Raw genomic sequence first — 25,165 nt, 5'->3', positions numbered from 1 at the left:
GTAGATACTTGTGACAAATAGGGACCCTTGCCTCTAGTCAGAGTAAGGGGGTACACTCCTAAAATAACCCCAGCTCACCCCCTTGGTAACTTGGCATGAGCAGACCAGCTTATCTCAGAGGCAGTGTGTAAAGCATTTGTGACCACATACAGTAATCCAGGGACAACACTACAGATGGACACCGCACAGGTTTTATATCAAAAATAAGTATTCTTCATATAGACTTAACACAAGACCACAAACTACAACAATCCACAATACTGTACTTAAAATGGTAGTTTTAGCTTAGTTCTGTTCAGTTCTTAAAATGCGACATTTTAAGTCAATGTACCTTACGATGCGTGACGCTTCCACAACAAAAGTGTTGCAGCGATGGAAATGTGGCAAAGTTCCTGTGCAAAGAAATAAAGACGTGAAGATCTTCCAAATGCAGCACGCTTCTCCAATCTTGCGAGAAGTCTCGGCTCAATGCGTCAGCTGCAGCGGCGACACCCATGTTCAGAGATGCGACAACAGCAGCTTTGGTGGTGACACTCTTCTCCCTCGATGCGAGATGCTTCCGCTCGATGCGACAACTGCAGCAGCGACACCCTTGTTCAGAGATGCGACTACAGCGGCTCCGACGGCGCCACCCTTCTCCATGGATGCGAGGCACTTTTCTTGATGAGGTGCAATGCGCCAGCTACAGCGGCGACATCCTTGTTCAGAAATGTGACGGCAGCGGGTGCGACGGTGACACGCTTCTTCTTCGGTGCGAGACGCTTCTCTCGATGCGGTGCAATGTGTCAGCTACAGCGGCGACACCCTTGTTCAGAGATGCGACGGCAGCGACTGCAACGGCGACACACTTCTTCTTCGGTGCGAGACACTTCTCTCGATGCGGTGCAATGTGTCCGCTACACACAGGACACTCTTGTTCAGAGATGCGACGGCAGCGACTGCGACGGCGACACGCTTCTTCCTCTTGAGTAGCGCTTCCAGCTCCTTGCGACACTCAGTCCCTCAGAAGGCACAAAACAGCAGCAGGCACTTCCAAATAAATCTTGGGGAACGGGGGGTTGAAGTCTGTTGTCCCTGAGACTTCAGCAGGAGGCAAGCTCTTGTCTCAAGCCCTTGGAGATCCTTACAAGTTGAAATAAAGTACACAAAGTTCCTTTCTCCTTCCTTTGGCAGTCAGGCAACCACTGCAGGCCAATCCCCCAAGCAGCACTTCAGCTTAGGGATAGTCTCTCCTCCGTAAAGGTTTCTTCTTGTTTGTCCAAAAGTGATCTAATCTCTTAGGATCAGGGTCCCAATATTTATACCCCAAAATCCTTTGTCCTCTGAGGGCAGAGGGGTGTTCATAAACACCAGACAAGGAATACACAACCTAGCAGAGGCAGGCTTGGATAATTAGACAAGAAAATACCCACTTTCTAAAAGTGGCATTTTCAAACACAGAATGTTAAAATGAACTTCACTAAAAGATGCATTTTATATTTTGAGTCCAGGCATACTAAACTCGAATTTCTGCCATGTTCCCTGAGTCAGTACGGATTATAAAATGTAATAATCTAACTGCCCATTCTGGCCTATGGAGAACAGGTAGCCTTGCAATAGTGAAAACGAAAATGGCTGTAATTCACTATTAGGACATGCCACACACACCAGGGCATGTCCTACCTTATACTTACAATGCACCCTGCCCTTTGGCCTACCATAGGGGGTGTCTGATAGGAAGAAAAGGGAAGGTTTAGGGACTGGCAAGTGGGTGCACATGCTCAGTCAACATGGCAGTACATGACTGCACATAGGCTCTGCAATGGCAGACCTTAGACATACTTTTACAGGCCGCTTCTGTGGGTGGCACAACCAGTGCTGCAAGCCCACTAGCAGCATTTAGTTTACAAGCCCTAGGCACACTCAGTGCACTGTACTAGGGTCTAACAGGTCAACCAAACCAGTCAATCATGGAATCACCAATTCATACATCATTTTACAATAGGGAGCACTCTTACTGTGGCACTGGACAGCAGTGGCCAAAGCATCTAACACCAGCAAAAACACCTGAGGCAACAGCAGAAATGGAAGGGAGATCTACGACAATGGTGCCAGGTCGAACACTATAGATCTAATGTCAAGGTGGCGCTCTGTCCCTGGTCTACACTTGATTTAATAAATCCTGTAACCTCCATCATTGTCAGGTATGTGCTGTGCCTAAGTCTAAAGTCAGAAAGTGAAGGTTGGTGGAGATCATATTGTTCCAGATAGTCAGATAGATGCATATTAATACTTTCTTTTCTCCACCTTCTTGGGGGCTGCTGGGAGAAGTGAGATAGGCTTAAAGCTGGCGAGAGAGGTGGGATCTAATGAGGGCTTCTTGAGGAGAGAAACCATTTTTACCTGCTGTCAGAAGCTGGGGAGTCTGCCAGTAGTCAAAGAAATATTACTGAGAGCATTGAAAATAGGATTGATTACATCAACTGTGTTCGCTAAAAAGCGAGAAGGACTAGGGTCAGATCTGGAGCCTGATTTACATTTAAGAATAGCTTTGGTAAATTCCTCCAAAATTATACTCCTGAATTGAGAAAGAGTGCTATTTGCTGCAGATGTGGCGTTAAGTATAGGGAAAATATCAGAGTATCATGAAATCCTCAAAAAACAAACACTGATCACGTAGTTCCGAAGAAGGGGTGATTGCCGAATTTGAGGCCTGAGGGGGGAGAAGAGTTTGACAGTGTTAAACATATCTGTGGGGCATTTTTAGCTACGCTGATTTGAAAATAATTCAGCTCGAGTGGCTTTAATAAGTTTGCGTTAAGATTTCAACACTTTGTAACTCATTATGTCGCCTGTTGTATGACCTCTGCTCGAGTTTTAGTCCAGGTTTTTGCATTTCTGCTTTTCTCTTGCCAAGTCTGTGCAAAACCAGAGGGCAGAAGGAGAAAAAAAGTGACTACTTTTCTTAAGTGGAGCAAGTTGATTTTAATTTGCTGTAGCCAAGCTTTAGCCACTACAGCAATGATTACCATGAAATCACCCAATAGAGGGGCATAGGGTGCCAGGGATTCATTAAAGTTGTCCTTTATGCTTTTATCCCACAATCTCGTTATCCTGTTACTGCCTTTTAGTACCCCCCAATTGGGAATGTCAGAAATGTCAAATAAGACCAGGAAAATGTCAGTCTAAACCACTGGCATAATAGAGCCCTTGCACATTAGGTAAAATAAGGTAGATCAAGCAAATGACAAGTTTTATGCATTGGGGATGTACAATTTCGAGACCTGAACATGTCTAATAGAGCTTGATCTTGAAGATTCTTGCTGTCATGGCTATGTATGCATACGTTGAAATCGCCAAGGAAACAGAAATTGGAATATTGGCGCCATTATGGAACAATCATGTTGCCTAAGGAAGACGTAAACTCTTCATCATAACCTAGAGGGCAGTAAATGAGTGCATCAGAAAGACAGTAGTTGGGGGGAATTTTAATGCTGAAGCCTAGTCCTTCAGCTTACTCCAAATTATTTAATTGAAGGTGGAGTATGAATAAGCAGAGCGAAAAACAATTGGCATGCCTTCACCTTGACTTTCTGTCCTGTCTTGATGTATTAGCAAATACTCCCTAGGAATTGCTTGCTCAATATAAGGATTATACGATTTCTTAATCCAAGTTTCTGTTAAGAATAATAAGTCTAACTTTCTGTCTGGAAGTAAGCTAAAGATAACGAGAGCATGTTTAGGTATTAAGCTTACATTAATGAGACAAGCTGTAAAATGTGTATCAAGTTGCTGTTGGTTATTATCCAGCTTATGATATGTATTGCCAATTGCTGTATTTGAAGAGATACCAACTACGTTAAAATCTACACCAGTGTGGCTGGATAGACATGATACTTGGCCACTCAAGGTCTCTGCCGGAAGTTGTGTGTGGCACTTACCAGAGGCATATAATTTACTTAATTCTCGAGCACAGTAAAATAGCCTGGTAGAAGCAGCTTTAGTAAAACAGGCAGCATGGCTAGCGCTAGAATCAGATGGGTGCAGGCAGACTTTCCTGTGTCTTTGCCAGTGATCTGAAAGAAGACTGAGATACAAGCAAAGCTCTTTCGACAAAAGCAAAATCGACTACTTGAGCAAATTAGTCAAGTAAAAGTAAAAAGTCTTACAGCCACAAATTCATTAAAAGTAATGTAAAACATTTTATCAACGAGCTAAGTGTCTTAAAGTGCAAATGCTAAATGTGCAGTGCAGGTTACCATTTGCTGCCGCCTTCCAAACATGGTGTGCTGTAGTCTGAACTTTATTTAGATTGGATTGAAAGTCTGATGGCAAATGTCTTTTATAACAAATTCTATATAATTATGCTCTCCTGACTGCATTTACCAAGTGCTGGTGTCGGCTGTGCTCTTTGAAAATTAATTATTTTAATTGTATATGTTCTCTGGAGCTCACTATTAGTTTTCCTGCCCGAAGTATACCTCACCAAGGGATAAATGGCTGGCATACATTCTTACTAGTCTTGGGGGGGGTTTGCCAGGAGCTTAAAGTTAGAAGGTGAAAAGAAGCCAAACCACCTCTGTACATTTACTCTATATTGTATTTTTAACTGCAGCCTGGAGGATTAGCTGAGGGCGCGGCCAATTGCCATTTAAAGCACAAATTGTTCGACGTGCTTTTATAAGAATTTTATTGCTATATTTATATTAATTTTATGTACGCATATTTTATGGATGAATTTATTCCTAAATAAACAATATACACTATGATGTGTATATGATAGAAATTGACTTTTCTAGCAACTGTTACATCCGATGGGCAAGGAAGTAGGATAAAACGTTTGTGCCTACGAGGCCTATGCAGTAGTGCATCACAATTGGGTATCTTTAAGGACTTGCTCATCAAAAAGTGAGATCAGATTTAAAAATTAACTGGACCAATTTGTTTTCCAAAATGTATGTTTAAAAACAAAAAAGTCACAGGTTCCAAATTTTGTTCTTAATACTGTGTCTTCCATGCCCGATGCCAAACACTTCAGGCGATATGCCCTCCGCCTTGTTATCACACCTGCCCTGCTTTTTGCCACCAGTCCGTTTGCACCTACTACCTCCTTCTGATTAGAGGACAATATGTGTGTAGCTACATTGCAGACCTCAAAGCTGGAGAAAACAGGTTATTGCGTCTGGCTTGTTCAAGGGATCCTGGTCTTGAATAGGTCACACACCAAGAAAAATATGTCCCAGAGTGCACCTCCGTCAATTAGAACCACCCAAGTTGTCACCTACAAAGTGTTCATACAGACCTGAAATAGCTTCTTCTTTGATGTTCTAATTACATTTATTTATGCTAAGGCCATTAATTAAACCTCGTTCTGGGTTCATGGAGGCCTTTAGTCCGCTGAACTGATGTTTTAGTTTGCACATTACCTTTCTTTGTTAAGCACACAACGTATGCACAATTACTGGAGATGGGAAGTTACAGTTTTAGCACTGATGGGGACACATTGCTGCATGGAGGCTTTAGCGATGACGTATAATGCAGAAGCCTGGCTTTTCAAACAGCCTCTGTTCTATTTTATTCTACTTTTATTCAAATGAATTTGCTATTGTAAGAACTGAACATACAAAGATAAGGCAAGACGCATGTTCAGGGGGAAATGGAGCACTGACAGGACTTAGCTTTAGCTGCTGTAACGTCAGAATCGAACCTAACCATGTGAGCTTGTTTCCCATCCTTCACATCAAAATATTGTAGTTGTAGGTCAGGGTCAAAGCCTGGATATATTGAAGTAAAAGGTAAGTTACTTATTCCATGTTAGACGCTGAAGGTACAGCAACAGCAGGCAGCTCCTGTCAGGTCATAATTCGCCCTCCAACTGCCCTCAATTTGCAGGCATCACTTAGCACACAGATGCCAACATTCTATGCGCCATCACTTCTCCCAGCATCCGCCCTAAACATCCTACAGCATGATCACACAGCCCGGCATCACAGATAAACCATGTCACCGGTAGTTAATTTGAGCCGGTGGTGTCAGGTGCCTGGCACTTAGTTATCAGCACCGGCTCTATGGACAGTCCACCACATGGTGGTGCTGTTTAATTTTGAGATGAGCACAGCAAGCGTGTTTATTAAGTACATCACATAGAAAATTAATAATACCACCCTCACACCATTTTTATAGCTTTGTGTGACCTGAAATAGTCTGAATTGTTACACTTGTAGGAGTGCGATGGTTAGGTGTTATATTGGTACTGTCATTGGCAGTGCTGGCAGAGGCAATGTGTGGGGCATTCAGAAGTGGCCTTCCAATTTTTGAAAATTAAGCGCTGCGTCGCTGCATCATCCCTGTGGGAAATGTACCCCTTTTTATGGTCACCCTGGGTTTTCTACGCAATCTCTGGGGCCCTATAGTTTTGGTGGCTGTAGAACTCTGTGTGCCTGTTCTCCCCTTCCAACATAGTGAAATTGGAATACCCCTGATTGTATATTTAATTTACCATCAAATATAAATCACCTCTATTAAGGCGTTATTGCTCATAAGCCAGGATGTGTGGTATTGAAAAGTGGGATATGTAGGAATTTAATGCTAAGCGTGTCCTTACGGTGTAAAAGACCCAAAGCTATTTTCACTGTAGCAAGGCTGGCAGTTCCATAGGTAAACATTGGGTTACATTATTCCATCTAATAATGCTAATCTTGGTTAGGAACAGCTAGAAAAATAAACAACTATTTTTAATAGTTATTAAATATTTAATTTAATGGTGAAGTCTGGTTTTTGATAAATATTAAGAAAAGGGTACCTTTAGGAAGTTACCTTTTCCCTGCCAATAGCCTTTGGTGGCCTGGTTGCATTTTCCACTTCTGCCGGCCAGTAATTAGCACTTGAATAGATATTAATGGGTGTGTATTCCCTCTCGGAAGAGCACAATAGGCTGACCTGAATTGGCAGAGATGCCACTTCTGAATCTGACAGAAAATGCATTGTGGGGATGTGAGTATCATGTTTTCCATTTCATTGTCAGTTCCTGCTTGAAATACATGCTGTTGTTTTACACATACAACTTGGGACACACTTCAAAGAGGCCTCCCCGGTCACTGGCAAATATTAGCTGACACCTAGGCAAGAACCCCACCACAAACAGCCAGGCATGCTGTAATCCTAGTGGGCCTCACTCTGACATACAGTATGTAATCATGATGAACTGTTGAATCCTGCTCCTTTAGGTCTACCGGGGTTTTACATGTGGGGCACACTTCAAGATGCTAGATCTGGATGCCAAAACAATTCTTCTGTCTGGTTGCTAGAAAACCCTGCTTTGTGCTACAAGACTTCTACTCTGAGTTTATTGTGGGTACAGTGACTGCTTAAAACTGTATTATAATGTTAGATTTCGGAGAACACTAGGATTACCTTAACACACTTCCCCCCACGCTCCCGCCCTCAGAGTTCAAGGTTAGTGTTGGTGAAGACTTACCATCTTAAAAATGCCCATAGTTAGTAGGGTTAGCCCCAGGAACCTTTACCATATTAGTTAGGTCATTCCCAGGAGTTATTCCTGCCCACACACTCATGCCAGGCATAAATGTGGACTCTCCAGGCACCCACTTCAGAACACTCCTTGACTGGAGGAAAATCAGAAGAGGACTGAACCAGCTGTGACCTGAGCAGAGCTCTGAAAGGACTGCGCTCTGTTGTACCCAGGACAAAGAAGTGGATTCCTATAGTCATAAGGCTGACCTATTAAAGCTACAGGGACACAACAAGCTACAAGAGGCTTTTTCCTGTAACTGCCCAGCTGACTAGTGGCCAGTTCTTTCCGAGAGGTCCTCAAGGGCTTTAACAATATACTCCTGTGGTGGATTAAGACTTAAGAACTAAAGTCAGAAAGTAAAATCTTTGATCTGGATGAACCTGGTTGGTGAATCTGACCCAAGCTCCATCACAGTCAGCGCTAAATTGTGACATGGTTTTGGTCTACTGCTATCATTGCCACTATTCCTACATAAAACTTTAAAAGATCGTATCTTCTATTCTCCTTATTGCACTGTTTTCATCTTGTTTATAAAATATTAATGTATTTTTCGAATTTGGTTTGGAATTTCTATTGTTGTGCTTTTCGACTTTATTACTGTATTTTACTCCATAAATACTTTACACATTGTCTTAGGTTAAGCCTGTCTGCTCTGTGCCATAGCTACCTGGGGATTGAGCTCAGGTTAATGTAATGTCGTAAATCCCCTTTCTTTATACAAAGGACAAGCCAGATGCATACACGCACATCATTTCGCTAAATAACTGGGTGCTGGATTAAGCCTGAGAGTTGAAGGGGGAGTGAAGCCCTGACAGGACCTAACAGTTGCTGATGTAACCCCATCGCATAACCTGGAATGCCTCTGACCTAAATGGCTCCAGGCTCTTGTATGGAAACCCTGTCCTATCACTGTAATAATCTTGTGTGAATAATAGCACAATTCTAATAAGTAAGCGGGAAGGTTATTAACATAAAAAGATACTAACAAGTATATTCAAATATAAAAACGATATTCCATTTAATAGATATTCATATAAAAAACACATATATTACATACATAAACGTTAATTAAAAAAATAACAAAAACCCAAAAAGCATATTTTATATAATTATCATAACAATTATAATCACATAGTCATTAAAAAAAGGGTTCAACAAGTGGCAAACAATATTTTCTCGACGCGCATTTCGGCGTTACTGCAAACGCCTTCTTCAGGAGCCACAATTTGTATTGTTCGGAATCTCAGCTCAATGGCTGGAAAGGAGATAATGATCTCTTTTGGGATTCAAACTCTAACGATGAAGAGAATGTACCATTTAAAAACTATTAATAGCGTGTAAAAGTCTGCAAAGGGTAATTCTAGACTTGAACACGTGGCATATTCTGTCTTACGTCTTTTTCTCGTTAATTTAAACGTAAATAGTTTGTGTTTATCCGCGAGCCACTGCAAAGATAGATCAGATCAAAGAAGGCCGCATACACTTATTCCCGAGTAAAAGTCGCCGAGGACAGTTTTCTTTAATTGCAGACACGAACCGCCTCTAATCAATTCACTTTCGTGTTCACGGCAAATTTCGTGTAGAAGATGAAAAACTGCAAATGAAATGGTCCGTGGCGCTGCAAAAGATAGCTGCTGGCGTCCCACGGCCGTTGAGAATAATATCCGATCATTATGATCTATCTTTGCAGTGGCTCGCGGATAAACACAAACTATTTACGTCTTTTTCTCGTTAATTTAAACGTAAATAGTTTGTGTTTATCCGCGATCTGATCTATCTTTGCAGTGGCTCGCGGATAAACACAAACTATTTACGTTTAAATTAACGAGAAAAAGACGTAAGACAGAATATGCCACGTGTTCAAGTCTAGAATTACCCTTTGCAGACTTTTACACGCTATTAATAGTTTTTAAATGGTACATTCTCTTCATCGTTAGAGTTTGAATCCCAAAAGAGACCATTATCTCCTTTGCAGCCATTGAGCTGAGATTCCGAACAATACAAATTGTGGCTCCTGAAGAAGGCGTTTGCAGTAACGCCGAAACGCGCGTCGGGAAAATATTGTTTGCCACTTGTTGAACCCTTTTTTTAATGACTATGTGATTATAATTTTTATGATAATTATATAAAATATGCTTTTTGGGTTTTTGTTATTTTTTTAATTAACGTTTATGTATGTAATATATGTGTTTTTTATATGAATATCTATTAAATGGAATATAGTTTTTATATTTGAATATACTTGTTAGTATCTTTTTATGTTAATAACCTTCCCGCTTACTTATTAGAATTGTGCTATTATTCACACAAGCTTCTTGTCCCTGTCATAGGAACTGATAATTCCGATCAGGGGGTCCTTGTTGTTCACATTATCTATCGCTGTAATAAAGCACATACATGACACCAGCGATGATTCTCCTGGAGCCTGCAGATCTGCAGCAGTTTGACTAGTGTCGACATGCTTGTCCCCATCTGGTAGCTTATTAACCCATCTGTACAGCTCAGAAATGCAGCGGAAACAAGCAGCCCGCCTGTCATCTCTAGAGCCTTGCAAATGTGTCTGTGGTTTCAGTGGCCCCTGGTCTTTTATTATTCGTGATAAATTATTCAATATAATGTATTCTGAAAATGCCTTGTTACACATTTTACTGACTTACACAGTTCAAAGTGTGTATGCATCTGTCTCAAGTTCATAGGATCTGTGGTCTGTTTCTATCAAGTATTAAAGTATTTTCTTCGGCCAATTTCTAAAATGTGATCTCATATGCAATTGTCTCCCAATGCCATTCAAACCTTAAACATAATAGTGAGGACAACAGATGTGAATGCTAGTGCTATATTTCAGCAGTGGAACTGCTCACAGTTGCCGAATTTCAAAGGCCTCCTTTCCTTTAACTCAATAAAACTACGTGCAAAGTCAGTTGTATTAAAATTAGCTAGTAGGCAGGTCACAATTTAAACAAGCATTGGCATAGCCAATAGGTCTCGCCTTTGGGACCTTCTAAGACACCTAAAAACTAGGGCTTAGAGACACTTTGGCACTGCTGTTGCATCACTTTTTATGACGCCCTGGCAGTGTAGAAAATGCGCCATGTTGCACCCTATTTATAAAGTGACGTATCTAAGCAGATACGTCACTTTGTAAAGCCCTGCGCTACATTATACCTGCTTCAGGTGTAATGTATGCAGGGTGGGCGTTCCCAAGTAAAAAGCCTTGTAGAAGTGGCACATTGAAATCTATCAGATTTCACTGCTCCCCTTCTAGGACGCCACTACATCAAAATCTTACGCCTGCTGTACACCTGCTTCACAGCAGGCGTAAGACTGACGCAGGCCCATTCACATGGGGCTTGCCCATTGTGAAAGGACACATTGCTGGAGTTGCGTCACTTTTGTGACACTCCAGCAATGCATCATTACTGCGCTTGTAGATACGTCAAAAATACTGACGTAACTGTAACTCCTTGCGACATGGACCGCTGTACATTAAATACGGCTCATCCATCATGTCGCAAGGAGGGCACAGTGAAAACTGTTGCGTTGCTGTTTTCATGCAGCGATGCTACAGTTTTCATAAATGAGGCCCTAGATTTGTTAGACAATAAGTGTAGGAGATGGAACAAGCATTGGAAATGCAATAGGTCTCGCAGCATTAGAGTTTGTGCTTTTAGAATTGTTTATGGGTTTTTTTTTTAAATCTTTAGCATTTTTGTTTCCTGTAGGCAATGCCACATAAATACAAAATGTGTCATTTACAATACCAATAGGTCAAACTTTCCTAATGCGAGACCTATTGCATTCACCCTCAACCCCTCACCCTCACACAGTGCAATAGGTCTCGGAGCATTTGAGTTAGAGCTTTTAGATTTGTTTATGGCTTTTTTTTCTTTGTAATTCTTTAGCATTGCCTACAGGAAACAAAAATGCTAAAGATTTAAAAAAAAAACCCATAAACAATTCTAAAAGCACAAACTCTAATGCTGCGAGACCTATTGCATTTCCCTGAGTGATGCTGTGGTGGTGCGATAGATAGAGTGAGGGCAATAGATAGATAGATAAATAGATAGAGTGAGGGTGATAGATAGAGAGATAGAGATAGATAGATAGATAGATAGATAGAAATATATAGATAGATATAGAGAGAGAGATAGATAACTAGAGTGAGGGCGATAGATAGAGTGAGGCAAATAGATCGATATATTGATAAATAGATACAGAGTGAGGGCGATAGAGTGTGGGCAATAGATAGAGTGAGTGCGATCGATAGAGTGAGTGCGACATATAGATAGATAGAGTGAGGGCGACAGATTGATGTGTGTGGTGTGTGGTGTGTGTGTGTGTGTGTGTGTGTGGTTGTGTGCGGTTGTGTGTGTGCGGTGTGCGGTTGTGTGTGTGGTTGGTTTTTTGTGTGGTTGTTTTTTTTTGTGGTTGTGTGCGTGGTGTGGTTGTGTGTGTTTGTGTGGTTATGTGTGTGTGTGCGTGGTTGTATGTGTGTGTGTGCGTGGTTGTATGTATGTGTGTGTGCGGTAGGAGAAGGATACATGTGGAAGAGAGCAGCAGATCTGCACAGAAGAAAAGAACAGGGAGTTGGAGAAGGGGGCGGGGTGGAAGAGAGCAGCAGATCAGCCCCGGGAGAAAAGAACAGGGAGTTAAAGATGGATGCAGGGTGGAAGAGAGCAGCAGATCAGCACAGGACAAGAGAACAGGGAGTTAAATAAGGATGCGGGTGGAAGAGAACAGCAGATCGGCCCAGGAGAAGAGAACTGGGAGTTAAAGAAGGAGGCAGGTGGAAGAGAGCAGCAGATCAGCACAGGAGAAGAGAAAAGGGAGTTAAAGAAGGCGGTGGGGTGGAAGAGAGCAGCAGATCAGCACAGGAGAATAGAACAGGGAGTTAAAGAAGGAGGCGGGTGGAAGATAACAGCAGATCACCACAGGAGAAGAGAACAGGGATTTGAAAAAGGGGCGGGGTAAAAGAGAGCAGCAGATCAGCACGGGAGAAAAGAACAGGGAGTTAAAGAAGGATGCAGGGTGAAAGAGAGCAGCAGATCAGCACAGGAGAAGAGAACAGGGAGTTAAAGAGGAGGTGGGATGGAAGAGAGCAGCAGATCAGCACTGAGTGGTATTTGGAGTGTATGTTGCATTGAGTGCAGTGTAATTATGTTGTAAATAATGATGTGGCACTGAGTGGTATTGTGTGGAGTGTATGTTGCATTGAGGAGAGTGTAATTATATGGTGTAGTTATGTGGCACTCAGTGGTATTATATGAAGTGTATTTATGTTGCATTGAGTAGAGTAAGTATGTGGCGTGTAATTATGTGGTACTGAGTGGTATTATGTGGAGTGTATTTATGTTGCATTGAGCGCAGTGTAATTATGTGGCTTGTAATTATGTGGCACTGAGTGGTATTTGGAGTGTAAGTTGCATGGAGTGCAGTGTAATTATGTTGCAAATAATGATGTGGCACTGCGGCAGAATGGGTAATGCTGTTACACAGCTGAGCCCATGTACAGAGCCTGGGGCACAATAAGGTGGAATGAGGCACCGTAAGGAACAGTGAGGTGGAGTGAGGCGGAATGAGGCAGAGTGGGGGATGCTGTTTCACAGCTGACCTGGGTCCCTGGTCTCTGGGATGTCAGTCTTGCCAGGACGATTGCTCCATATGGACTTGGTCAAAGATGCAACATACCAAAATGTCTCTGGTTGGATACATATAAAAACTTATTGTTGATAAAACGTTCTGCAATGACGAACAGCACAGTTTCCCTGTGTTTTATTTGGGGCATGGGAAGGAGACCGGAAATTGTGAGAAGTTTGCAAACCGTGTATGGACGCTTTTTTAACAAAATATAATATAGGAAAGTGAAAGGGCGATGTTTATTTTGACTCAGACCGCGGGCGAGGCTTCTCCAGTCACTGATGCAGTTAAAACTCGCAGAGCGGAGTGGTTGAACACGAGAAAGCTCCTCATTCTTTGGCGTCCCACCTCACACGCTGCAACCCAATCCCCGGGAAGAAAAACAACAAAAGTCTGGTTACTCGAGCCTTGGGTTCCCAAGTAGTGCAAAGCAGGCCTTCTAGCGCTTCAAAGTCTAGTCAACACTAGCCATACAATTATAAAAATAATAGCAAAATTAATAGCTTTGTCATTCACAATGCCAATAGCAAATGTGACACCTATAGTATTTGTAATGCAATATGTGTTGTATTTATGTGAGACTTGGATATATTGATATTACAAATAACAATGGCTTTTTTTAAAATAATAATAATAATACTTAAATAAAAGTTGTGTAGAGAGAGAGAGTGCGAGAGAGGTGTGTAGAGAGAGAGAGAGATAGTAAGAGTACGCGAGGTGTGTAGAGAGAGAAAGATATGCATATAGAGAGAGAGAGATGCATATAGAGAGAGAGAGGTGTGTAGAGAAAGAGAGAGAGAGAGGTGTGTGGAGAGAGAGTTAGAGAGAGGGATGTGTAGAGAGAGAGCTTGTGCTCTCCTGGCTCCTCGGGTCGGTTTAGTGTTAACACGTAATTGACAAACCCATCGTCAAGCAGGATGCCTCTGTCTATGTTGTTGCCCACTGGCGCCTGTTGTCTGTTTCAAGCAGAAGAGCTGGAGAAGGCGGATGCACATGCTGCTAAGGGAGAAGGGAGGGGGTACCCCCATAAGAATGGCTCTGTCTGCCTTGTCCCCAGTGGCGCCAGTTGTCGGTTCCAAAGTAACACTTGCTAATTAATAATTGTAGCAGAGAAAATGAAAAAAAACGACACAGATGTGTACCAACAGAGTGTAGAACCGGTATTTCTGTAACAAAATGCACAACCACGCAAATGTTTTTCCCTTCAGTAAATACTTAATGTAATAAAAGCGCTTGTTTTTTGAAAATTACCTTGCACCTCGCAAACAGAATTCCTTAATGCACGCGCTCTATATATTGTGGAACAAGCATACTAAGCCCTGTTGAGTTTTCAAACCACATGTAATATAATTGGGCATGTATGAAAATGAACTGTGCTTCCCTTGTGTACTTGTACACAAATGTAAAGGAGTAGTGCGAAATAATTCCAGGCTGTATCCTGAAAAGCGATCTTTACAGGTTATAGGTTGAATCCCTTCAATCTTGTACGTTTGTTTCGGTACGTTTGTTTCGCTACCAAGTGAAATGTTGGTGGTTTGCATGTAAGAAGGGATAGATGTTATATTTGTCTCAAAATACGTAGCAAAATAATTAGATGTATTAATTTAGTGTAAACTTTTAAAGCTTGTAGAGATTTCCCTGCATTGGGTTCTTCATTATGCGCCGTTAGTTATTGTCACACCTCTCGGTTTTAGTAAAAAAAAAAAAAATTTCATCCACCCCAGAGACTTAATTGCAATTAAATAAAACTTCTAAATTCACCGATGCACAGAGACATACAAACGCGCAAGCACAGATGAAAAAAAAACGTGCAAACACAGACCAGGCACACCTTTGGAAACCCATCCACTTGCAGCCGTATACACTGATGTATGCAACTACACATGCATGCAGCGACCAGCACATACAAACTTACACACGCACATAAATATACACACAAAAAAAGCATGCACAAACATATAGGGCATTAGCAATTTACACACACATAAACAAGCACACATATGCAGGCACTCCTACATACCTACACATATTCACACTCAAACACACATGCATGGAGGCATGCTCCCGCACATATACACGCACACGCTCTTGTCTGTGAAGCGACTTTAATGAAACATTTATTTTAATCCTTCAAAAAATGCAACATTTTAAAGTGCTAATACGGTGGCAGCATGTGGGAATGCCCTCTGTGTGGGAGTACACATACTAAACGTGGTTAGTGGGCATGTGAAGCGTACGCTGTGTGGGAGGCGGGTTCAAATAAAGGCATGGACACATGCTCCCGCACATATATACAAACACTCTCTTGTCTGTCATGCGACTTTAATTAAAAATTTATTTTAGCCCTTTAATAAATGCAAACTTTTACATTGCTAAGACGGTGGCAGTGGGTGGGCATGTCCTCTGTGGGGGAGTACACAAAGTAAACGGGGCAGTGGGCGGGTGGAAGCGTCAGATGTGTGGGAGGTGGGTGCAACTAAAGGCACTGAGGCATGCTCACGCACATATACACTCACACGCTCTCGTCTAAAATGCGTCTTTAAATAAATGTTTATTTTAAGACTTTATAATTTTAAGACTTTAAAATATTTAAACTTTGACAGTGCTAAAACGGTGGCAGCGGGTGTAAATGGCCTCTGTCTGGATGGACGCAGGGGCAGTGGGCGGGTGGAAGCGTCCGCTGTGTGGGAGGCGGGTGCAAGTAAAGACAGGGCAGCTGGTGGAAATAAAACTGCTAAAATGAAATGGAAGAAGGGAGTAGGTGCATGCGAGATGGTAGCGTCCGCTGTGTGGGAGGCGGGTGCAAGTAAAGACAGGGGAGCTGGTGGAAATAAAACTGCTAAAAGGAAATGGAAGAAGGGAGTAGGTGCACGCGAGATGGAAGCGTCCGCGGTGTGGGAGGCGGGTGCGAGTAAAGACGAGAGCTGCTAAAAGGGAAACTGCTGAGAGGGATTGGGATAAAGGAGGGGGTACATGCGAAACAAGACGGAGGGAAGAGAGGGGAGGGGGGAGGAGAAATGCGAGGGGCCAGAGCGGGTAAAATAAACAAGACGGAGGGAAGAGAGGGGAGGGGGGAGGAGAAATGCGACACGGCGGGAAGGGGCAGGCAGGATGACTCAGGGGAGGGGGCGGAGCGGGGCAGAGCGGCATGTGGGTGTGAAGAAGCCGGGCCTTTGAAGTGAAGCTAAGCTTCACTTCAAAGGTGTCGGAGGAATGCGGGCGGCTGTGCACGCGCTTTTAAGCTCAATGCACATGCGCATTGAGCTTAAAAGTCACGGGCACTGCAAGGAATCGCCACGATTCCTTGCAAGTTAGATAAAGAGTCGATGAGCCCCTATAGTCTCGCTTGCTCGATGCGCATGCGCATCGACAGGCGAGACCTAAAAAGGAGGAATGAGGTCAAACTAAGGTCACTGAAAGAATGCGATTTTTGCTGCGGCGAATTACACATAATTTTGGATTTGACTCAATTGCCAAAATCCATCATCTACTACATAATCTGCAGATTTCAAAAACTAAATCTAGCTCAAATGGATCAAAAGTTAATAAAAACTCAGCAATACGTGTTGCTGCGAAGTGGAAGACCCTTCGCAAAAGTTGATTAATCACCCTTCCTTTGCTTATCTGTATTTGAGTGTTAACCGCTACTAATGAGGCAAAAGCTTCACCCGGACAGTGTTGGTATGTGTAAACATGACAAAGTATTAAATTAATACTATTGCAAAATGTGCCTTATAACGTGGTATCATTTGCATAATTTAGTCAACCCTGTCACATCATATGGTCGTCCTCAGCCGCATAATTCCAGTGGCCCTGGGTACAACCAAGAATAACAAGGGTGGAGATGCCATTTCAGGAGACTGACTGCTGCAGGGATGGGCTGGGAGGTTAACCCTGGCCAGGTCTGAGCCTGCGGAAGTCCTGGCACCCCACACAGGCCCAGAAGTCTTACATTCCTCCCACATCAACTGAGTTCCTATCAGCTTCAGCTCTCTGGCCCTGCCTCAGCCTTGCAGAGCAGGTGGTGTCCAGCAGGACCGCGGCCTGATCGTCATTAACACCGAGAAGCTACGCTTCCTTTAGGGCTGGACACAAACCAGCTGCCCGAGGCCATAAATCGCCCCTTGTCCCTCAGCACCGGTGTGGGTAGAAGCGAGAGTGGGCACCTGAGGAGGGAAGTTTTCTAGCAATACTCTGGTGCACGCCGCACAGGTAATCCCTTCTAGTCACCGCCGCCCCCTTCAAGGCCCACACGCATCCCGGGGCCAAGAACACGGCCTCGATGGGAACCACGGACGACACACATTCTCACCGCCGCCACGCGCGCCTTGCCGCCATTGTAGGATCAGGAATATGGTGCTCCCCGGGGACATATAAATGATGTAGTTAGGTTAAATGAAATATCAAGTTTGGAATGAACAACTCCTGGAACATGGTTAGGTAGTGCTTTTAGAACATATAATTTCGCAATTGTGAAATTTAGAACCCTCTGAGAGTGGAGAGCATCATCAGCAAGACACCCTTCGTAAAGCACTTACACGCTTCGGTTGGGGTAGTAAGCGCTATACAAGGGCATTTCCAATCCAATCAGTGGTGCGCTATACACATAGTTTCCACTTAGCAGTAGTTTGCATAATGGGGCGTTTACACGTGCAATTGATAAACTGAAAAGTGTTACTGCCCATCTGAAAGTGATGTTTTATCGACTTTGTAGAAATGAAAAGCAGAGTTGGGCCTGCTGAGGTCCAAAACAGTGATCTGTGAGTTACACCTACTACTTTTTATTCGACCACAGTGAAGTGACATCCGTCACCTTCTATGCGCTACCCCACCTACCCACTTCTTCTTTGTGGAAAGAAGGGAAATGCTGAGACAGATCTCTATTTCCATACCTTTCTATGCATTCAGGGCGTACTGCAAACTGTAAGTCTGATCGAACACCGCTCAATTGGTAAAATGAGGGACAATAATTCATCCTGCATGTCTGACAGTGGTAGGGGTAGGGCAGTGGAAGGGAGGGTGCCTGAGTGCTACACAACAAGACACTTCCATGCACCATACTCGGCACCTAGTTAATGCTTCAGCATGAGGACCGCAAAATATATCCTGGGAGATTCTGGTACTCATTCTTTGATCTCTCTTCCTTTGGAACTGGCTATGCATGTGTGCCTGCGTCCAAGTACAAGCTGGGAAAATCTGACCTTCAGCTGCCAAACATGATCTCCCTCCTTTGTAATGCGCTGTAAGGGAAACCAGCAGGCGAGTGGTGCGGGCGCGCCACAGCAAGCGATCTTTTTTCAATTATCGCGCGTGTGTCTGGGCACGATAATTCAAAACAGATGCCGCCCATGCGGATAACATGCACCCGCCTTTGCCCAATTGCGTGCTGTCTTTCCTAGAAAGACGCATGCAAAGGCCAAAAGCCTGTGACAAAAATCTGACCACACGCACAAGCTTGTGGTCAGATTTTTGAAGCCCCTTACAAAAGGTCTCGCAGAGCAGGGCATGCACGCTGGCTCAGGCGAGACCTAACAATCAGTTCTTGATCTAAATGAAAGTTTATTTAACATGACAGAAAGAATGAATGATTTATGTGTGAATTATGTCCAAGCCTTCCCAAGCAACCCCCATGGATATGATGTGTATACTTCACACTGAATCTGCATCTGCACTGATTAATGCGTCAGTAAAGAAGTTTTTGCCCTGGAGGTTATGTCTCCGTTTTATTTAAATAGTGTGTAGATTTTTTTCATGTGAAGTAAGCTGTATTAATTAGAAATCTATAAACAAGCTCAAGATGCCTCTCCTTTTCAGCAAGCTGCACTGAAAAACAAACCACCCAAAATTTTAAAAAAAAACAACAGTGGTGCATTTTTAAAATGCAAGCTAACAAAAATCTCACTTCCAATAAAAAACAAATGGATACGTAAGCTGAGCTGCAATCTTTCTCTTTATAATTGAATTACGGGTGCAGTATCTTATGTGGCTAATAAAGGAACCTTTACAATTCCACAGTAACACTTAGTAGCATCCTGTGGTAATGCACCCTTTCCTTGCTTCGTGGAATATCTTTTAGTACTTATGCTACTGCTGGGATATTTTTTAATCAAAAACATAAAATAAACATCATTTGCTACGCCAATAGCTCAAAGTGTCACTAATGCGAGACATATTGCATTGCAAATGCTTGTCTATATGAATAACGCATCCAGTGGCTGAGAGGAGTTGCACGATGAAAGCTGAAGCAGTGTGAGAGACTTTTAGTGGCGCTTAGGATGGTGGAGGGTTCGGACTGGGGTCCGGATGTTTGCTGACATTGGCGGGGATGACCCTTGAGCTTGTCCAGGCTGTTGCTTCTTTGTTGTGAAGGTTGTGTAATAATATTAGGGGCCCTTGTGCTGCACATTCATTTGTTACAAATTGGACACATTGCATCATCATATTTACCAGTGCATTGGTTATGTCAGAAAGAAATTAAAGCAAGGTCTAAGCTTACCTCTCAGTCTCCACTACCTGGACTTGCCGTGCTCCACGTTGTCTGATTGGCTTGTTCAAGGTTGTTGGGCAAGTTAGCCAGTCAATGGTATTGTGGGGTGGAATGACGTACTTCATCCAGCAGTGTTGGATGACGTACAGACATTCAACTGAAGAGTGAAGTGTGCACAATGTCAGTGGTTGCCTGAGTAGAAGGCATTAAGACACGGGCTCCCAGCTTTGGACATTTGGTGTATCGAGAGCCTTATCTTTGGTTTCAGCGCCAGACAGGAGTCTGTGCTCCAGGTAGGGCAGATGGCACAGTGATACTGAGGAAGCACAACTCAGAATAACCAGTGGGAGGTGCCAATTCTATCACGGTGACAGTCCATGCTAACACGATGATCGTGATTATGCAAACTCCAGGTGGTGCCACTTACGCAGCATACCTGAGCCTAATGTTGCTTGTTTATCAGACTAATTTATAGTCTGCTTCACACTTGTCGCTGGGCCGTGTTGTCATTGTCAACCCCCTTACAGAAAGTGTCCTGGGCCTCTAAGGTAATGGCCTGTGCTCAGCACCAGCAAACATTAGCTTAAATTAACAAGCACTGTGTGGGGCTATTGTGTTTTTCTGAGATATTAACCAGTGCTTGTGTTTCTTGCCAGCTTGGTCTGAAAGATGCTTGTGAAGTATTCTGCAGCAATGCAACAGTCACTCTGCAGGATCCAACCTGTATTTTTTCTTCTAGGTGCTCTTGAAGACAGGCACTTGGGATGAAGTGTTTTCGGGAGCTGCTGCTCATTGGCCGACTGGCCCAAGCCACATCTTATATCCAGCCTATGGTGTTAAGGCAGGAGATCGTGTTGCTAAGGAACAGGTTGTTTACTACCAAGGTAAGAAACATGACAGGCCTCTTCTAGCTACTTGTGCATCAGTATGCCACTAACCTGACTCAAAGGAGTAAAAATCAGCTGACTAGACCAAGAAAGAGGACTATGAAAAACCTCCAACCTGCGTGACTTTAAGCTTCTGTACTGGCCTGGTTCCTTGAGGTTTGTGGTCCCTACTTCTGCATAGCACCTACAAGATATATGAAAAGTGGTGCAGGATGATGTCTTATAAAGATTTAGGAAGCTCTCAACTACTGACTCTAACAGGGTTTCACAAGGACAAGCCCAGGAGTTGTGTCCACGCGTGATTGTAGCTTTTGTCAAGCAATGGTGTATCAGTATGGTATTTCTATACGCAAACCTAGCCAAAAGGCAGAGCGAATTATATTAAAAAAATATCTTTTTTTCCTTCCTATTTGAATTTGAGATGATTAGAAATACAAGCCTTGCATCAAAAAGCAGCAATATGAGGGAGCAGATCCCTGGAACAGAGACAATAACTAAAGACCATACAGATAGGATATTCTAACAGTTGCCTCTCCAGCCAGAACTTCCATTTGTGTTCATTCTCGAGGCCGACAATGATGGGTTCTGCACTTAAAAATGTTCGAGGCTCTGATAGGAAGCCTTCGTTTTAGCTTAGGGCTGCTGCTTTCCACTTGGCCTACTGAGTGTGAACCCTGGTTTACCTAATATAGTATAAAAACATGAGGCTGCATGCAGTGTTTAGAGGCAGCTGTTTCTCTCAGTTTAGTTAGAGAACGGTGCAGTCACTTGGTACATGTGTTTAGGCGTAGGTGTAGTATTCACAATCGCATTCGCATCTTTACAATCACAGAATGCTTGTAGTGCTTTCACAGCTAGCAAGAAGAACAAGCACTGTGTGGTAATGGGTTGTATATAGTGCTACGTATGTTTATAGCCACCGTGCATACGATTTACAGAGGACAATGTTATTGTGGTGTGTTTGTTCGTTTACATAGCGCATGTGGTGTAGACAATAGCATCCAGTACATAATGTGTGTTTTTTTAGGTTGCAAAAAGTGTGTAGTATTATTTACAATGATAAACAGTGCAGATGGAATGTACTGTGGCATAGAATGTACACTCTTTGTGTACATTCACATGGAGTCGCATCATGTTTACAGTAGTATGCAGTGCACTTGGTGTGCAAAAGTTCCAGAAAGTGAATGAATACATGTTATAGAGCGCACAGCTGCTCCATTAGAATCGTCACAGCGCTGCAGTAAGTGATCATTCATAAGCCAATCTCTACCTAACAAGGAAGGTTTTCAGAAACGGAGAGCCCCTCCTTTTTGACTCTGTGAATCCTGGGGATATTCAATAAACATTGGTAAGTAGCGCAAAGTGATCTGGAGGAAACATACTCCAGAGGTCTGCCTCTTAGGCAAACTGTGCTCTTCGCGCTACAGCTGCGTCTGCATGATGGAATGAGTGCATCAGTTGAGTGTCATCAGCATATGACAGAATTTTCAGACCACCGGTTTCTAGCATTTTCTTGGGGTGGCGCGTATATATATATATATATATATATATATATATATATATATATATATATATATATAAAAGAGAATGAGCTTTGCGGTTGACCCCAGTGGGACACAATCTTTCAAGCCTTTTAAAATAGATGTAAATAGAAGATCTACCTCTTTCTATCTATCAGATAGAAATTATTGCAACCATTTTCTGGCTAACCCATATAATCCTGGCGTTTTTGTAGTGCTAGTCCAAATGGTGTGCACAGTGAACAGAGTGTATGCCAGTTGTGGACGTTAGTCCTCATTCACGTAAGGTACATGCATTCTTTTCAGCAGCATGTAGTATGTATTTACAGTTACATAGTGTCCATGGTTTGGTTACCATGATAAATAGTGCATGGTGGGCGTAGTGAATCATAGAATGCTTTTTGTGTTTACCCTATGTGTTGAGCTGCTCTGCTGTATACAGTGCCTGTAGTGCAGCTCATGACTACCTAGTTTATGTGGTGTGTTTGGTTAACATATCCGTGACCACTGTCTTTCAGCCTCTAGATCAGGAGGCTAAACGAAGCTTCCATTGCAGCGCCTGCATATCCAGCTTGAGACCAATACCATCACCAGAGCAGAAGGAAAAGAAGGGTGATACTAGCAGCAGCTCCTTAGTCACCTATGAAGATCTATTCGAGAAAGCCAGCCACCTCTCGAGAAGCAAGGCCACCTTTGCCCAGGTACTTGATGTTTTCTGCAAGAGGGACATCCGACGACGAGGCCATGTGGAGTTTATCTATGCTGCCCTCAAGAAGATGCCTGAGTTTGGCGTTGAACGAGATATTGCAGTCTACAACAAACTGCTAGATGTGTTCCCTAAGGAGGTGTTTGTGGCCCGAAACTTCATCCAGAGGATGTTCAACCACTACCCGCGGCAGCAAGAGTGTGCGATTGAAGTGCTGGAGCAGATGGAGTCTAACGGTAAGGACTGTAGCCTTATATAGAGCTGTTTGAGATTAGAAGATGTGAAAGATACTTCTCCACACCATTCATAGTCTACCTTACCTACACAGAGCAAGTCTTCCAGTGGTTACCACCCTTGTAGGCATCACTGACCAGTAGCCAGATACCAGTATGATTTGTCAGTTTCTGGATGGTAGATCTCAAATGCAACACAAATCTAGGTGGGATGTTTGCATGATTGGCCCTATCTAACATTACAAATAGCTGTTTTAAGGGACGTTTCCCTTCTCACATTTTTCAGTAATGGCCTTAGCTGAGCCTTCGAACCCACAGTGGAACCTCGGCTTGCTTCAGTAGACTGCTCCTGTATGTTTCTAGTGGGCTGAACAGGTTGTATGTTGCGTCTAGAACAGGAAAGCTCTAGGATTTGAAACTGGGGACCAGTTAATATTACACTTCTATTCAAATGTTAATGTGACTGAATGAGGGATCGGTGGGTGGGGGTTGACGGGTTTCCATAAAGGAGCACGTAAACTGTGAGAAGGAAGATGGCAGGTGACCAAACAAGCAGAGTCTAGAAAGTGAGTAAGTGACAAAGCTGGGGTGTTAACAGAAACTGGATACACTTTGCCAGGCAGCAGAGGTTGAATGGTAGGTTAGGCTGGGAATAATGAACAGTATACCAGTCTATGAAAGAAGAACTCTGCTGAATTTAGGAATTCACAATTTGTTATCTCTTCAAAAGTTAGGTAAATTCACCAGGTTCTTTACTAATCACCTCTTCCTCAGCCTTCACTGAGCAGCTGCCCAGGTGCAATTCAAATCCATATATATAGAACCTCTCACAAGGTCAAGAACTCAGACAATGTCACTCCCAGCAAGGCGCCAAGCAATGTCAGGCTGGAAGATTCCACACACCGCTTTCAGAGGGACACAATACCAAAGAGCAAAGGCAGACTTGGAGGGCCTGTAGGGTATAAAGGCATGTTACCAGACAGTCGAAGAAGACCTGCGGTCTACATAGGTAGAAATCGACACCAGGCTGACGAATCACAAATGTAGGTCCTGCTATAAATAAGGATAAAGAAATACGGAGAGGAGGCTGAGCATTGAGCATGAAGGCAGTCAGAGAGACTTTAGTAGGCAGAAGAGTGGAGCAGAAGGACGTCTGGTGAAAGAGCGTCACAGTAAAATATAGCAGTGACTGAGCTTACTGGATGTGGGGGTGCCGTCACCAGGTGGGTAAGGTGATGGTTGGGACACTAGGCAACAGAGGTAGAGATGCAAGCTAGAGTGGCACTAACTGGAGCGGGTATGCGCACACGTGGGTCCCGTGAAAACTGTGTTACCGGTACCAAGTTATACCTGGTTGATACGCGCTGAGTAGGATGAAACCAGTTCTGGGTTGCCTGTGGTTCCTTCATGGAGGACCTTGCATGGCAGTTCGGGCTGGACTGTTACCACTGGAGCGCTGAGTCTAGACTGATTTCCATATAGCTGGCTCCAAACTGACATGGCATGGTGTGCAAAATAACGATGGATTGTGATGCTGCCCGAGTAATTGACAGTGGCTTAGGTTAATGCAAGTACTCCATCCATCTCTTTTTTTGTATAATTTAGATGGAGTTGATAGACGGGATACAGGCAGCAAACGAGGGACAACTGCAAGCCTAGCTGCAGGAAAAGGCAGTAGAGACCGGTCAGAATTGGGATGAGCGGCAAGTCTAGGCATCAAGCTGGAACTTTAGGACAGCCTAAGTTTGAGGAACACATTACCAAGGACCAGAGTTTCATGTTATAAGTGATTAAAGGGATTTCATGGTGCAGAGGTAGAACAAAGGGGTAAGCATGCCAGTGAGCATAAGCAGGCCGAATGTAGGGAGGATAGTAAAGCGCAGCAGTATAAGCTAAAAAATTATTTGTTCTTTTTTTTTTCTTACAGGAATCCTTCCCAACAAGGATACCAAGTTTCTGCTGCTGCAGATCTTTGGTGACCGGAGCCACCCCATCCGCAAATACCAGAGGCTCATGTACTGGTTTCCACGATTCAAGCATGTTAATCCCTACCCACAGCCAGCCCACCTACCCCAGGACCCTCTGGATCTGGCTAGACTGAGTCTGCAGAGGATCTCTGCTGACCCCAACGCACGAAGTACAGTTTACCAGGTAACCATATCAGCTCCTGCCCACTTATGCG

General features: G+C 43.4%; 1 protein-coding gene across 2 annotated transcripts in view; it reads left to right on the top strand.

Moving 5' to 3' along the window:
- Nucleotides 1–25,165, top strand: part of ECSIT (ECSIT signaling integrator) — a 113,699-nt gene that overhangs the window by 30,238 nt on the left and 58,296 nt on the right. For both annotated transcript variants that reach the window (XM_078684294.1, XM_078684304.1), the window contains exons 2-4: nucleotides 20,377–20,521; nucleotides 22,563–22,986; nucleotides 24,911–25,134. In XM_078684294.1, coding sequence (XP_078540420.1) covers nucleotides 20,402–20,521; nucleotides 22,563–22,986; nucleotides 24,911–25,134 — 768 coding nt within the window. In that variant the 5' untranslated portion in view covers nucleotides 20,377–20,401. The remainder of the gene's footprint in view (nucleotides 1–20,376; nucleotides 20,522–22,562; nucleotides 22,987–24,910; nucleotides 25,135–25,165) is intronic.

Source organism: Lissotriton helveticus, chromosome 1_1, assembly GCF_964261635.1.
Source record: "Lissotriton helveticus chromosome 1_1, aLisHel1.1, whole genome shotgun sequence".
Lineage (NCBI taxonomy): Eukaryota > Metazoa > Chordata > Amphibia > Caudata > Salamandridae > Lissotriton > Lissotriton helveticus.
This window is presented reverse-complemented; position numbering and strand designations above follow the sequence as displayed.